The 14,922-nt window shown below is 39.9% G+C and overlaps 1 protein-coding gene across 1 annotated transcript in view; it reads left to right on the plus strand.

The window, feature by feature from the left end:
* LOC306966731 (neurobeachin-like) overlaps positions 1 to 14,922 on the plus strand; it is a 684,825-nt gene that overhangs the window by 604,287 nt on the left and 65,616 nt on the right. Inside the window, exons 46-47 of the mRNA XM_079561544.1 lie at positions 6,751 to 6,903; positions 12,393 to 12,560. Coding sequence (XP_079417670.1) covers positions 6,751 to 6,903; positions 12,393 to 12,560 — 321 coding nt within the window. The remainder of the gene's footprint in view (positions 1 to 6,750; positions 6,904 to 12,392; positions 12,561 to 14,922) is intronic.

The following is a 14,922-nucleotide window of genomic DNA, read 5'->3' on the forward strand; positions in this document are numbered from 1 at the left end:
CTTTATTTGTGAGTGATAAATATGTTTGTAGTCCGCCAGAAATGATTCAAAAGAGGGAAAAATTCTCATTCCCAAACCCTTTTTTCCATCTATTATTACCAAATACCCGCAAAAAGCTTAAAACCCTCTCTTTAGACTCTCCTTCCTGTGTAAAGTTTAACAAATTAGAATAGTTTTCGTGTTTTATTATGTTTTATTATTTAATTCCTGCCTGATTTATTGAACCGCAAAATAACAAGGCAACATTTGGGTTTTGACCAGATTTACTCACTTCTACTTGGCTTATTCGCTAAACAAGATCTAAAATCCCCTATGAAGTATTCTTTGTAACTAACACAGGGTTTCCGCTGGGCGTTAAAAATCATAAAATGAATTGTGCCAAAATTAAGGCCTTAAAAGTCATTAACACCTGGAACTATATTGTAAGGCGTAATAATACCAGGAGTAGTTCGGCGTCTGCACAATAATAACTTCACTTTGATGTGCTGTGTTTACGTGACTGAGGGCACGCGTGAAGACCAGACAGGTACACATGAACTCGTCTAAGCTCAGGTGAGAACATATGTCAGTATGTAAAAACGGTGGCCTGTTCCTTTGAGGTTGTGCCCAATTTGTTCATTCCTCTGAATGAATGTTTACAAGTCTTATGGAATACAATATACCGAGATTTTTTTGCATTAAACATATCGTAATTATTACCCATGGCGGTAACACTTTACATTACGGGCCGGTAAGTCCTTGGTAATTACAGTGGTACTTATGGTGGTAATTAAACTGGTAATTACAGTGGTACTTATGGTGGCATTTACACTGGTAATTCTCGGTACTTATAGTGGTACTTACAGTGGTACTTACAATGGTACTTATGGTGGCATTTACACTGGTAATTCTCGGTACTTATAGTGGTACTTACAGTGGTACTTACAATGGTACTTACAGTGGTACTTACAGTGGTACTTATGGTGGTAATTACACTGGTAATTCTAGGTACTTATAGTGGTTCTTACAGTGGTACTTACAATGGTACTTATGGTGGCATTTACACTGGTAATTCTCGGTACTTACAATGGTACTTACAGTGGTTCTTATGGTGGTAATTACAGTGGTAATTCTAGGTACTTATTGTGGTACTTAAAGGATACTGTAGTGAATTACAAGGTATGTACTTCTAGATACAGTGGTAATGAAGGTTGTGCTTATTTTCCCCAATGCTGATTTATGTTGTTTTACAGTCACACAATCTTAGAAATTACTTCTGTTTGTAGAAGTACTACATTTACCACTTATGAATTGCTGCTGTAGTGTCCTTGAATTACCAATAAGTACCATAGATGTATCACTGAAACTACTAGAAACTATCATTTAAAGTATCAAAGTACATAGAAGTATGACCTTCATTACTAAGAGTTGCCACTGTATCTCTTAGTAATGAGAGATACAGTGGCAACTCTGTGTCTCCCTAACCCCTAACCCTAATGACCAGTAATTATGACTTTTAGTACCACAATAATAACCTTGTCATTATCCTGTAATTACCACTATAAGTACCACGGACTTACCGGCCGTAAACTGAGTAAAGTGTTAAAAAGCATTAGATTTGGCCTGCTGCCACCTGTAGCAACCCTGTAATATATCAACAAAATAATACAGTGACTTTGTATTTATTTAGGTTTCAGATTATGGATTTTCATGTGTAGCGCCTTGTTCTTGACTGAAAACATAAAATGACAGAAAACTTGAATCACGTTTTTCCTCATATTTATGTCAGTAATCTACAGCAAAAGTTTCAAACTGGTATCTCCACATTATCATTTCCTCCTCTCCACCCGCAGCGTTTGGCCGTAAAGCCGCGGTGTTTCGCAGGATGTGTCCAGTTTAAAGCCGTCATCATCCGCCACATTTCAGATCTGCGCTCGGACTGGCGCGCCGTCCCCCCTGGCACCGAAAAACACCGCCGTCCCTGCCTGTACCCGCGCCGCCAGCCTCCTCTTCTCTGCGCTGACAGCGGCTGACGAACTTGTCATGGGGGTGACACTGTGTAAAGCCGCCCGGCCCGGCGTGATTGACTTGTTAGCCCATTACTGCGCTGTTGCAGAATTAATGGCTGCCAGGGGAGAGCGGCTTGAAAACCGAGCTGGCACTTTTTTTTTTTTTTTGTTACCGGCCCCGCGCTGAGTTACGGCAGGAAGTTCCTCGAAAAAGTGCCAGAAAATCTCCTGGTGTGTTGGAGAACAGGGGGAGAGAATGGGCGACTGTCTGTGGAGGTGATGTGTGACCGGTAGCAGAGCGGTGTAGCGTGTCATGCTAAAGTTGATTTATAGGGGCCTAAAAGCTTTGGCCTGTTATGTTTCCCATAGGTTGCGTAAAAGCGGCGCGGTGCCTCTCAGTTTGACAAATACGAGCTCGGTAAAAGTCGGCGATAAAAAGGGTTCTCGGATCAAGACGGTTTGAGGAGAGAGAGAGCGAGACAGAGAGCGAGAGCATCAACATTCCTGTGTGCACATGCCTCACTGTGTTCGCTGTTCGCTTCAGGGTCACTGCAATTACAGACACTGATTCAAGGACCTGTATTACGCTGGATTGACTTTTTTGAACTTTTAACCAAGCTATAAAACAGGGGTAGGCGATTTCCCTTCTTATGAAAAGGCCCAAAGTCCTAATATCGAGGGGCTGGTGACGAAACTTGGCGGTAATTGACAGTGTCTGCAGCCATTTTAGGGAACTTCAGCGTCACCTCCCGCCAATGAGCGCCTTTGTGAGGGTCACATGTAGCAGATTACACAAATTAAGTTTGGTTTCTTAAAAAGTTCATTTTGGACGTTTTGTTCTTTAAAGGAATAGGCCACCGTTTTTACATACTAAAATATGTTCTTACCTCACTTTAGTCGAGTTAATATATCCCCGTCTGGTCTTTGTCCGTGCGCTCTGTCAGGCAAACGGAGCCTCTCCCACATGTCATATAGCTCCGAAAAAGCTCACGATAGAAGCTACCAAGCTCTTCCACGTGTTTAAATATTTAAATAAAGTTACGTGAAGTGTTTTCATGCGAAGTATATTTACACAGAAATGTAGCATGTCGATTTTATAAGCAGATAAAAAGGGGGACTATATTGTGAGGCGTAATGATACGAGGAGTAAAACGTCTGCGCAGTAACTCCTAAAGGTTATTGACGGAAGTGAGCGGGGGAAGTCTTTAGGAGTTACTGCGCGGACGTTTTGCTCCTCGTATCATTACGCCTCACAATATAGTCCCCCTTTTTATTTGCTTATGAAATCGACACGTTACATTTCTGTGTAAATATACTTCGCATGAAAACACTTCACGTAACTTTATTTAAATAGGGAACACGTGGAAGAGCTTGGTAGCTTCTATCGTGAGCTTTTTCGGAGCTATGTGACATGTGGGAGAGGCTGCGTATGTGCTCCGTTTGCGCGACAGAGCGTGCGGACAAAGACCAGACGGGGATATAATAACACGACTAAAGTGAGGTAAGAACATATCTTAGTATGTAAAAACGGTGGCCTATTCCTTTAAAAGCTGGATCCAGGACGTACAGAAGAGAACAAGTTGACAGACATACAGGCAGGGGAGGCATGATGGTGCTGCCAAGACCCTGCAATTACATTTAACATGAGTACAGAACAATACATTTTACAGGTGCCAGAAACAAAAAAGATCCTACCAGGTAGCGAAAGCGAAGCGAGACACCCTACGAGCCCGCAGACCCCGGACCACGTCCAGCTATACGGCACCACTCGGACCGGCATCAGCAGCGCTATGTGAACAGCAGGAACTTAGAAAATGCACCCGCATGACAAGACACAAGCTGCGAAGAACACGCTTACCATCGAGGCATGGAAGTTGCATACAAAGTTGACGGCCTTAAGCCTACGTCGCCGGCTCGACGCTCCCGACACGACGCACAACCAGACAACCCCAGACTAGCCGCTACCGAAGCCTCGCAGCAGGTGTGACGTCAGAGAGGTGAGAGGGCAGGTGATGGGGAAGATGCCCCTTTTATAGTGCGCCCGCTTCATTCTATTGGCTTAACGCAGGGACACCTACCCCACCTCACTACACACACATCCAGCTTAGCACACGTGTGTCATCATCGCTTCTGACTAAACTGAAGGCTCACGACCTGCAAAGTGACCTCCTCCAAAAACACATGGAATCTGCACGGCTTTGTAATGCAGATGACCAGGCTGTGTGGATGAAAGATTTACAAAAAAAGTCTACTGAAGTTGTAAAAACACAGGGGGAGAGAAGGAAGACGCCACATCATCGCTCACTCATCCTCTAGGCTCGTTTTTCATGGGCAAACACCGGGATCCCGTCTGCTGACCCCGCCCTCTGATTCACACACGTCAGCCCTTGCGTGTGGATAAACCAAACTATCACCTCTGGCTGCACAGGGTCCCGCTGTGGGCTGTGTTTTTGTCACCTCTCCCCTTCATTCGCACGTCTCTCACCGCCACACGGCCTCTCTCTCAGATGAACAGGCTCCTTCCACACGTGTTCGTCTGGCGCTCGGTCAGAAATCACACGCGTGTCACAGGCGAGTGAGTGTGGGGCAACAGCGCACTTCCTGGAGGAGGTTTTGGCTGGGAAAAAAGCAAAGCGAGGATGAATTCATGAGTAAAATGGTGTCATAGGAATGCGAGGTATTCACGGGGAGAATGGCGGCTGGATGGAAGAGGATAAAGCGACCTCCCACCTGAACCGAGCAGATTCTCTCCAGTTTGGCTTTACCCCAGGCCAAAAGCTTCTGGAAAAAAGAGGTTAAAATAGCAACAAAACTGAGACGAAAACAATGATGGAAATGTGACAAAAAAGTGGGAAAACATTGACAAATAAGTGACGAAATATTGATGAAAAAGTAGCAAAAATATCACAAGAAATGGACAAGAAATGGTCACAAAAAAAATTTGACAAAAAATGACAAAAAATTGATAAAAAATGGACGAAAAAATGACAAAAATGTGATAAAAATTTGACCAAAAAAATACAAAAATTTGATGAAAAAATGAAAAAAAATGAAAAAAAATGTCACAAGAAATTGACAAAAAATGACAAAAAAAAATTGACAAAATGTGACAAAAAAATGACAAAAATGTGACAAAAATGTGGAAAAAAATTGACAAAAAAATGACATAATTTGATTTTTTTTTTAAATGGACAAAAAAATGACAGAAAAGTGACAAAAGAAATTACAAAAATGTGATTAAAAAAAAATACAAAAATGTGATAAAAATTTGACAAAAAAATACAAAAATTTGATGGAAAAAATTTAAAAAAATGTGACAAAAATGTCACAAGAAATTGACAAAAAATGACAAAAAAAATGTGACAAAAAAAATGTGACAAAAAAATGACAAAAATGTGGAAAAAAATTACAAAAAATTACAAAATGTGATTTAAAAAAAATGGACGAAAAAATGACAGAAATGTGACAAAAGAAATTACAAAATTGTGCTAAAAATTTGACAAAAAAAACTAACACCCAACAAAAAAATGATGGGAAAAAAATCTGATGACGTGAGGATAAAGGTCCTCTCGGTTCAGGCGGGAGTTAAGAGGTTAATAACACTCTAGAGGGCACACATTGGAACAAATGGCAGTTCTGGAGGCTTGTGATTGTCCTTTTGAACCAAGTGTAATGTAATAGGAAGCATCACTTATTTGTGCATCTACTGTTCAATCATGTGTTTTTGATGTCAAACTGCAGCGGCAAATAAAGATATTTTCACCTTTTGCATCATATGTGCTGCTGTGAATGAAATGGTTTTGAAGAGAGGCAGGTTTAACTATTAACAAGAGGTGGGAGACTTGAGTCAAATACATTTTCGAGACTTACTTGACCAAAGCTCTAAAAAGACTTTCCCGCAGCCACACTGAGCCCAGTGACAGCGGGACTGAAGGCTGCCCAGAATCTACTTTGAGCAGGGGTGAATCCAAGTATACAGGGGCTGGAGCATTACAGGGGAACCACTGACAGAAAAAACTACCAGAAACTAACTAAAATGAAAATATTGTTTGATATTTATCTTTCTGACTGCAGGGAAAAGCAGCTCATGTTTAAAAGAATCTGTTTCCATTTTTTGGAAGTTGGCCCCCCAGGCCCCCTTCCTTAAAATGCCGTCCTTGTAATTTTGTACATAGACTGGAGCATTTGAAATATATATATTTAAAATTTTTTGGTGATTTAAAAATTAATTAGACTTAAAGGAACAGGCCCCCGTTTTTCCATACTGTGATATGTTCTTACCTGTGCTTAGACGAGTTGATACGTACCCGTACTTCACCCTGTTCGCAGCGATAGGAATACATTGGGAGAGGCTAAATGCTAACAACATCTTTGGTCTTTTTGCGTGACTGACACACAAAGACCAGACAGGTACAAATCGTCTGAGCTCAGGTAAGAACATTTCTCAGTATGGAAAAATGGTGGCCTGTTCCTTTAAATCCAAATCCATTACATTTTTAAAAGTTTGATTTTAGCCTAAATTTTCATAATCGTTAAATCTTGAGAAAGCACTTTATATTTTCAAGTAGATTAAACACATATTGAAAAGAAGAGGCTTAACACTGACGTTTGCGACCTCAGGCGACTTGCCGGCTAAAGAAAGACTTGACTTGACCCCATGACCAATTGACTTGGACTTGCTTAGTTCTTGGACCTTCACGACTTGGACTATTAACACATGAACTTAAGTATTTCACAAGTGTCTGTGTGTTGTTTTCCGCAGGAGCTGATCCCCGAGTTCTTCTACCTCCCGGAGATGTTGGTGAACAGTAACGATTACCCGCTGGGGCTGAGGGAGGACGGGGCCCTGGTGTGTGACGTGGAGCTGCCGGCCTGGGCCAAGACGCCGGAGGACTTCGTCAGGATCCACCGCATGGTAAGTGCTGTATCCAAAACATATTACTGTACGTCTTTACGCACCAGCAAGAATCAGGGCGTTCCACAAACTATATGTGCTTTTTACTACACATCTTCATCACCATCTATGCATTATCGATCTAAATTCTAAGCTCCTCCCCCTCCCTCTCCTCTTGCTCCACTGAAATAGAGACTTTCCTGATTAACCTCTTAACTCCCGCCTGAACCGAGAGGACCTTTTTCCTCACGTCATCAGATTTTATTTTTTTTGGGGTATTCAACCCTTTTTTTTTTTACTTTTTTCTTATCACATTTTTGTTATTTTTTGTCACATTTTTGTCTTTTTTTTGTCCATTTTTTATAAAATTTTTGTCACATTTTTGTAATTTTTGTCATATTTTGTGTCATATTTTGTGTCATATTTTGTGTCGCTTTTTTTGTCTTTTTTTAAATCAAATTTGTGTCATTTTTTTGTCACATTTTTGTCACATTTTTGTCATTTTTTGTCACATTTTTGTCATATTTTTTGTCATATTTTTTGTCATATTTTTTGTCATATTTTTTGTCACATTTTTGTCTTTTTTTTGGTCAATTTTTTATAAATTTTTTGTCACATTTTTGTAATTTTTTTGTCACATTTTTGTCTTTTTGTCATATTTTTTGTCATATTTTGTATCGCTTTTTTCGTCTTTTTTTAAATCAAATTTGTGTCATTTTTTTTGTCACATTTTGTCACATTTTTGTCACATTTTTGTCATTTTTTGTCACATTTTTCGTCATTTTTTTGTCACATTCTTCAACATTTTTTTGTCACATTTTTGTCAATTTCTTGTCAATTTCTTTTGACATTTTTGCCACTTTTTCATTAATTTTTCGTCACCATTTTGTCACATTTCCATAATTTTTTTCGTCTCAGTTCTGTCGCTATTTTCACAGCTTTTTTCCAGAAGCTTTGGACTGGGGTAAAGCCAAACTGGAGAAAATGTGCTCGGTTCAGGTGGGAGTTAAGGGGTTGAACAAAGGTACAAATAAAACCATTCTTATTTTAGTCTAAAGATCAGGAGTTAAACTGAATCAAGAACGTTGTCGTCATTAACACTGATTCCCACCGTCGCATCTGTCATCGCGTGTTAATTATTTTCTGTTTCGTTTCGATTCCCACGTCGTTAAACCAACCAGCGGTGAAACGTGAACCTGAGAAGCGCCGCGTTTTCTGAGCTAAAAACAGGCCAGACGAACACTCGCGACCTTTTCACTCGCTCTGACAGAGGCAGGCTGCTAGTGCCGAGGCGACCTTTCTCCTCTCTCCTCTCCCCTCCCGCCGTCCTTCCCCCCCCACGCCCTCCCCCCTCACTCACATACAACACCGGAGCATCAGCGGGAAAGACACTCAGCGAGCATCCTCTCACAAAAATGTAACGTTATGTGATGTTTCTGTCTGAATCCTCCATGTTTGAGGCGTTACTGTGTGTTAAACCACTGCTGCCATCCAAAACATGCACAATAGCTTACGCCTCCGTGGGTACCAGAACTTTAACGATACTTGGTTCACGATACTGATGCCTGTACTAAAATATTTGTCATCTAGAACCAGAAAACATCGGGTTTATCTCCAATGTTAAGAAATGGGGACTAATACACTGCAAAAAGTGAATATCAAGCATTGTCTTAAATGGCTTGAATTGAGGAAATATATCGTGTTTTGAGCGTTTTTCGCTAATTTAGACGTTTTTCCTGATCGGACCAAGTTTACTTTGCTAGTTTGAGGACATTTCAGACCGGTTCTAAGGTAAATCTCGCTTGAAATAAGAAAGTGAAATTGCCAATGAGATAAGACCAATTTTCTTACCCCATTGGCAAAGAAAATGACCTGAAATAAGGACGAAATGTATCGAAATGAGTCGGAAACATCTCAGAACAAGTTAAATAATCTAGGACAAATGCCCAAGAACAATTTACCCAGTCAAAACAACTGAAATTTGGATTATTATGCTCAAATTGAGATGTTTATACTAATCTAGTTAATTACTTTTTGCAGGGAGGAATAGTGGGTGAAAAATTGGGGCAAAAATTCTGAAAAAAATTGGGGACATTCGGAAAAAATGGGGAGAATATATATAAGGAAAAAATTTGTAATAAAAAAATTGGCAAACATGAGGGAAAAACTGGATCAAAAATAAGGAAAACGTGAATTATGGAGCTAACATTTGAGGGGAAATGGACCAAACATTAAAATAAATGGGGAAAAAATGTTGGGGAATCATTTATTTGAGCTCAAACTCGCTTAATGTTGTTACTGGACCCAACAGCATCAAAACTGTTTTCGATACTTTTATTTTTCCGATATCGGTAGTACCTAAACTCCGATACCAGACTGGTATTGTTTAACATTACCAACCCCGAGGTAAACCTGACCAAGATGCTCTGATGCCCTGGTCGTTGGGCAAGACACCTCACCTTCCTCTCCTGTGTGAATGTAGTGTGTGAGTGAGGGGTTGGTACTGGGAGCGGCCAATGGCGCAGACTGGCAGCCTCACTTCATTAGTACATACATATTCTACATATTCTATTGACGTGCTCCTCACTATAATGGGTCCAATTTCATGATATGTCCACTAGGGGTATCTGATGCTTTTTATACCCCTCCGTTGGCGCTTTCTTGAGTCATGGATCCCAGATAATGAATGATAACGAGCAATGGGCCTCTCGGATATAACATTACCCCTTCCCTTCACATCATATTTGTCATTATAAGTGAAAATAGGTTATTGTAACACAGAACCTCAGTTTGGAAAAGGCTTCTGGTTTCCATTGAAAGGATTTACAATGTTTTGGCCTTTTTGGGGACTTCTATTTTCACTCCACACCTCCCTAACTCCGTGGTGAGTTTCACCATATCAATACCTAAATCTACAGTGTGATCATTTGGATGGATGGATGGATGGATGGACAACATGCAGCTATTGTCCTCGGTTTTGTAGCTTATACTGGTTTAGTTCAAGGGCTTATTGTTTTGCTAATGGCCTCGACAATTGCACTGCACTTGTTTAGCTCCATGGGTAGAGCGCCGGGCTCATAACCACGAGTTTGTAAGATCAATCCTGACCCCCACCCATTGGGAAGAACATAAATCAGCGTCTATGGTATGACTGCTTTTATAGAGGACCCAAAAGTGGGGTCGATTTTTTTCTGACAGTCCAGCCCTGTCTACAAATATGTACATTTGTTCTTGATTTGAGTCAATCATTTGTAAGGCAAGGCACGTTTATTTGTAGAGCACAATTCATACACAAGGCAATTCAAAGTGCTTCACAGTTGCATAAATATAAGAAAACAAATACAATCAATAAAAACATCAATAGAATTAATAAATAATAAATAAAAGATAAAATACTTTCAGTTATATGCATTTTTAAGTCTTGTTTAGATTCGCTCTGTCTTGAGCACTATTTTTAAGTCTTGTTTTGACTCGCTCTGTCTTGAGTACTATTTTTAAGTCTTGTTTTGACTCACTCTGTCTTGAGCACTATTTTTAAGTCTTGTTTTGACTCACTCTGTCTTGAGCACTATTTTTAAGTCTTGTTTTGACTCACTCTGTCTTGAGCACTATTTTTAAGTCTTGTTTTGACTCGCTCTGTCTTGAGCACTATTTCGCTCTGTCTTGAGTACTATTTTTAAGTCTTGTTTGGACTCGCTCTGTCTTGAGCACTATTTCACTCTCTCTTGAGCACTATTTTTTTATATTTGTAGAAATCTGTCCATGGGGGGGCAAGTTTCTCACGCTTTAATTAGGAACAAAACAGTTGATCCTGGAGCGTTGTAGGGGCTGCTGTGACTGAAAGTAAAGGCACTATGATTGGGTCACAAAAATGATCAGTAGGACCTTTAAATATGGAGCTGCATGTGGAAACCCCATTCTTGCCATTTCTCATTTTCCTCCGTTTCCAAAACAGTGTTGCCGTCTAAAACCTCCATTTTGCCTTTGTCTCTGTCCTATTGTTTATGATGTGTTCTCTCCCTCCTCTCTCCTCTCTCTCCTCCCTCTGCCTCCCACCTCCCGTCTTTGCATGTGCCACTTTGGATTTGGCTGATGTGCCCCGTGGCCGTGCGCTCCCTCCCGTGGGCCGCGGCTGGAGTGGTTGTTATTCCGGCAGCCTGGGGAGGGGTGCGGGTCGCTCCTTGCATGGGAATCACACCACTGAAAACGCAACGAAATCAGGCTGCTTTTCTGCAGAGTGGGGATGGTTCGCGGCCATGGACTCCAGGCTCGTTGTGCAATGGGCAGCGTTGATTTCGGACTTGTTTGCCGAGTTAATCGCGACTGAAATAGCAAAGGCTGCAGTTGTTTATGTAACACGATGTGCTCTGAAAACATTATGACATTAAAAAGCAAGGAACCACTCACCCCCGACCGAACACCCGACCTTCCGATCATGTGACGACCCTGTCCACCTTCTTCTGTGGCTGGATGTGTGGACATTGGAAACAGAGAGGTTTATGTAACGACTGGAGTGCAAAATTATGTGTCTAAACAAAGTCCAATCCAGAAAAAGAACAGAAAGAAAAATTATCACTATAACCATGTAATGACCTTTGTTCTTACACTATGTCAAAGGGGGTGTATTATGCAAAATCGACTTTTTCAAGCTTTACATCATTCCCTCATTAAAAACATGCCTGAAGTGTTGCCTTGGCACGTTCACATATTTTGAGTAATCTGTAAAAACTCTGATGGCGGCCATTTTAGGGATAGGTTTGCCTGAGTCCTCCTAGGAACGCCCCCACCTCCTGGAGACGCCTCCGAGCTTTCGTCACCAGCCGAGTAACCAACCACTGCTCCTCAGCAGAACCCCCTCCCCACTGATGCCACAGACAGCGTGTGGAGGGGGCGTGTCTGAAAGAGTCAGAGGTTCTTAAAGAGACAGAGGCCTATTTCAAGACATTCACTACAGCCATTTTGAGAGAGCAATTTTATACAAGGCAGTTATTCTAATTTACTGCATTTACAGACCAACAGAAGGTTTTGTCATCATTGTAGTGTGATATAGACTAGTGCTATGTGATTGAAAAAAGCATAACACCCCCTCTTTAAAGAATTATTATGCAGATTGTATTTCAGTGTCATTAAGGTAAAAAAAAAAGCTGTTTCTGCTCGTGAGCATTTTAGGGAGGTCAGACAGAAGGTTTATGCACAACTGCAGCCTCTGGAGGGTCCTACACCTTGATGTTCAGGAGACTCCAGAGGCACCAGCAGCTTCAAATATCTGTCTGCTGTTTTGTAGCAGCTGTTCTCTTAATCTGATGTATTTGTCTGGCAGAATAGAATAGAATTTTAGTGTTGACATGTTGGTGCAAATGAACATTGGAACATATTTGCCTTCTTGACATGTTATTAACTGTAGTTGTACAAAACGCCTGCAGAGGGCGCACACCTGCCTTCACTGCTTTGTTGACATGAAACTGAAGCTTTGTAAATGTTTAAGGATCTCTCTTCTCTTTGCTCCTCAGGCCCTGGAGAGCGAGTTCGTGTCCTGCCAGCTGCACCAGTGGATCGACCTGATCTGGGGCTACAGGCAGCGCGGCCCGGAGGCGGCCCACGCCCTAAACCTGTTCCCCCACCTCAGCTACCAGGGCTCCGTCTGCCTGGAGAGCATCGGCCACACGCCCACCAGACAGGTAAGGGGAGCAGTGAGAACAGTTTGCCTATAGCACGTACATTCGAGACACTAACATCCACAAAGGAAGGTCACTCACTGTCTGAAATGTTCATGTTCTGACACTTCTACAACAGAAATGAATCAGGGCTTTCTCAGTGTTATTCGTAATCCGATCAGGTGACGCACTGTACGGCCATGTTCCAACAGAGCCGCCAAACCAGGAAGCTAGTTTCAGGCCCAATTTGTAAAATCAACAAATGTTAATCAAGACTGTGTGAGGTTCGGGGGAAAGAAATGTCCTTTCCTGGGGTGATAACTCTGAAAACTCTCCGAAAGACACACAATCGGAGCTGAAAAGAAAAAAAAGGATTCATAATGAGCCTGTTTGCACTGGTGTTTTGACATGGTTTACAGTTCAGACATTATTCAGTTAGTTAGGTGTTTTTTAGAGCCTTTTTTGTCCCAGTTTAGTCCTGATTTGAGCTTGAGCTCGGCCCGCTGGTATTTGGAAAGTCAATGTTTCATGAAAAGTCTGAGAAGCGCCTAAAGAGATTGGTATTAGTTTAGTATTTTCTCTCAAAAGACAATAGGTATAAAGTCTGCAGAGGTAGTACTCAGTTACATTTACTCAAGTACAAGCACTTAAAGGCCCTATTCCTTTTTAATTACAAACAATGAAAGAATAAACCACAAAATGAAAATGTTACTTTTAGTCCAAACTCATTCCTAACTTTCTTATTATATTTGTAGCATGGGGACAAGTTTATTGGCAGATTTTGTAACTTGCAGGGTCACTTTTTAGGGTAACTTTCACAAAAATGATTAAAAAAAATAGCCTGAAAGTTCATGCAATTGATAAAAATGTTTTATAATAAGATGCACAGCGTTTTCCCACAAATGTTAAAGTTATCAATACGCTAAAGGAGGACAAACTAATTCCTTTAAGTAACTTTTTGAAGTGATTGTAAATAAACTTGCCATGGCTCATCATACTTCTGCCACTACTTATTTTTTTCCATACAGTACATTTTACTTCTTTTTAGTAGAAATAATACAAATATGTAGCAACTCGTGCCACAGTGAATAAAGTGGCAAATCTTCAAATCTTAATTTTTCCTAATTATTTATAGTTTTGTTTTTCATGATTTACGTCACTACTGAAGTATGAATCAGACTTTTTCGCTTAGTTACTCAAAGTACTCTCGTAAAATGTACTTTTTTTTTACTCTTACTTGAGCAAATATTCAGGCCCTACTTTGAAGTAAGTGAGAAACTGCTTTATTTGTCATTATATAATTGTACATTGATATTGCGTTCAGGTGTTGGTTATGAAAATGGAGCAAAAATGTGCTGGAAAAGCAAAAAAAGAAACGTGACAAAAAAGCAACGATAAAAAGCTATGAAAAACCAACAAAAAATCCACAAAAATGTGACGAAAACACAACTACAAAGCAACAAAAAAACACGAAAAAAACATGACAAAAACATAACAAAGCAATGAAGAAAAGCAACAAAAAATCCACAAAAATGTGACGAAAACACAACTTCAAAGCAACAAAAAAACACAAAAACTAAAAAAAAAATGACAAAAATATAACAAAGCAACGGAAAAAAAAGCAATGAAAAACCAACAAAAACGTGACAAAAAAGCAACAATTAAAAGCTATGAAAAACCAACAAAAAAACACAAAAATGTGACGAAAACACAACTACAAAGCAACATAAAAAAACACAAAGTGGAAAAAAAACATGACAAAAACACAACAAAGCAACAAAAAAAAGCAACGAAAAACCAATAAAAATATGACAAGAAAGAGACGAAAACACAACAAAGCAATGAAGAAAAGCTATGAAAAAACAATAAAAACGTGACAAAAAAGCAACGATTAAAAGCAATGAAAAACCAACAAAAAATCCACAAAAATGTGACGAAAACACAACTACAAAGCAACAAAAAAACACAAATAGTGGAAAAAAAAAACATGACAAAAACATAACAAAGCAATGAAGAAAAGCAATGAAAAACCAATAAAGACATAACAAAAAAGAGACGAAAACACAACAAAGCAATGAAGAAAAGCAATGAAAAACCAATAAAAACCAACAAAAAATCCACAAAAATGTGACGAAAACACAACTACAAAGCAACATAAAAAAAAAAACATGACAAAAACACAACAAAGCAACGAAAAAAAGCAATGAAAAACCAATAAAAACATGACAAAAAAGAGACGAAAACACAACTACAAAGCAACGAAGAAAAGCTATGAAAAAACAATAAAAACGTGACAAAAAAGCAACGATTAAAAGCAATGAAAAACCAACGAAAAATCCACAAAATTGTGACGAAAACACAACTACAAAGCAACAATAAAACACAA

The sequence above is a fragment of the Gobius niger genome (genome assembly GCF_951799975.1).
Source record: "Gobius niger genome assembly, chromosome: 1".
NCBI classification, from domain to species: Eukaryota; Metazoa; Chordata; class Actinopteri; order Gobiiformes; family Gobiidae; genus Gobius; species Gobius niger.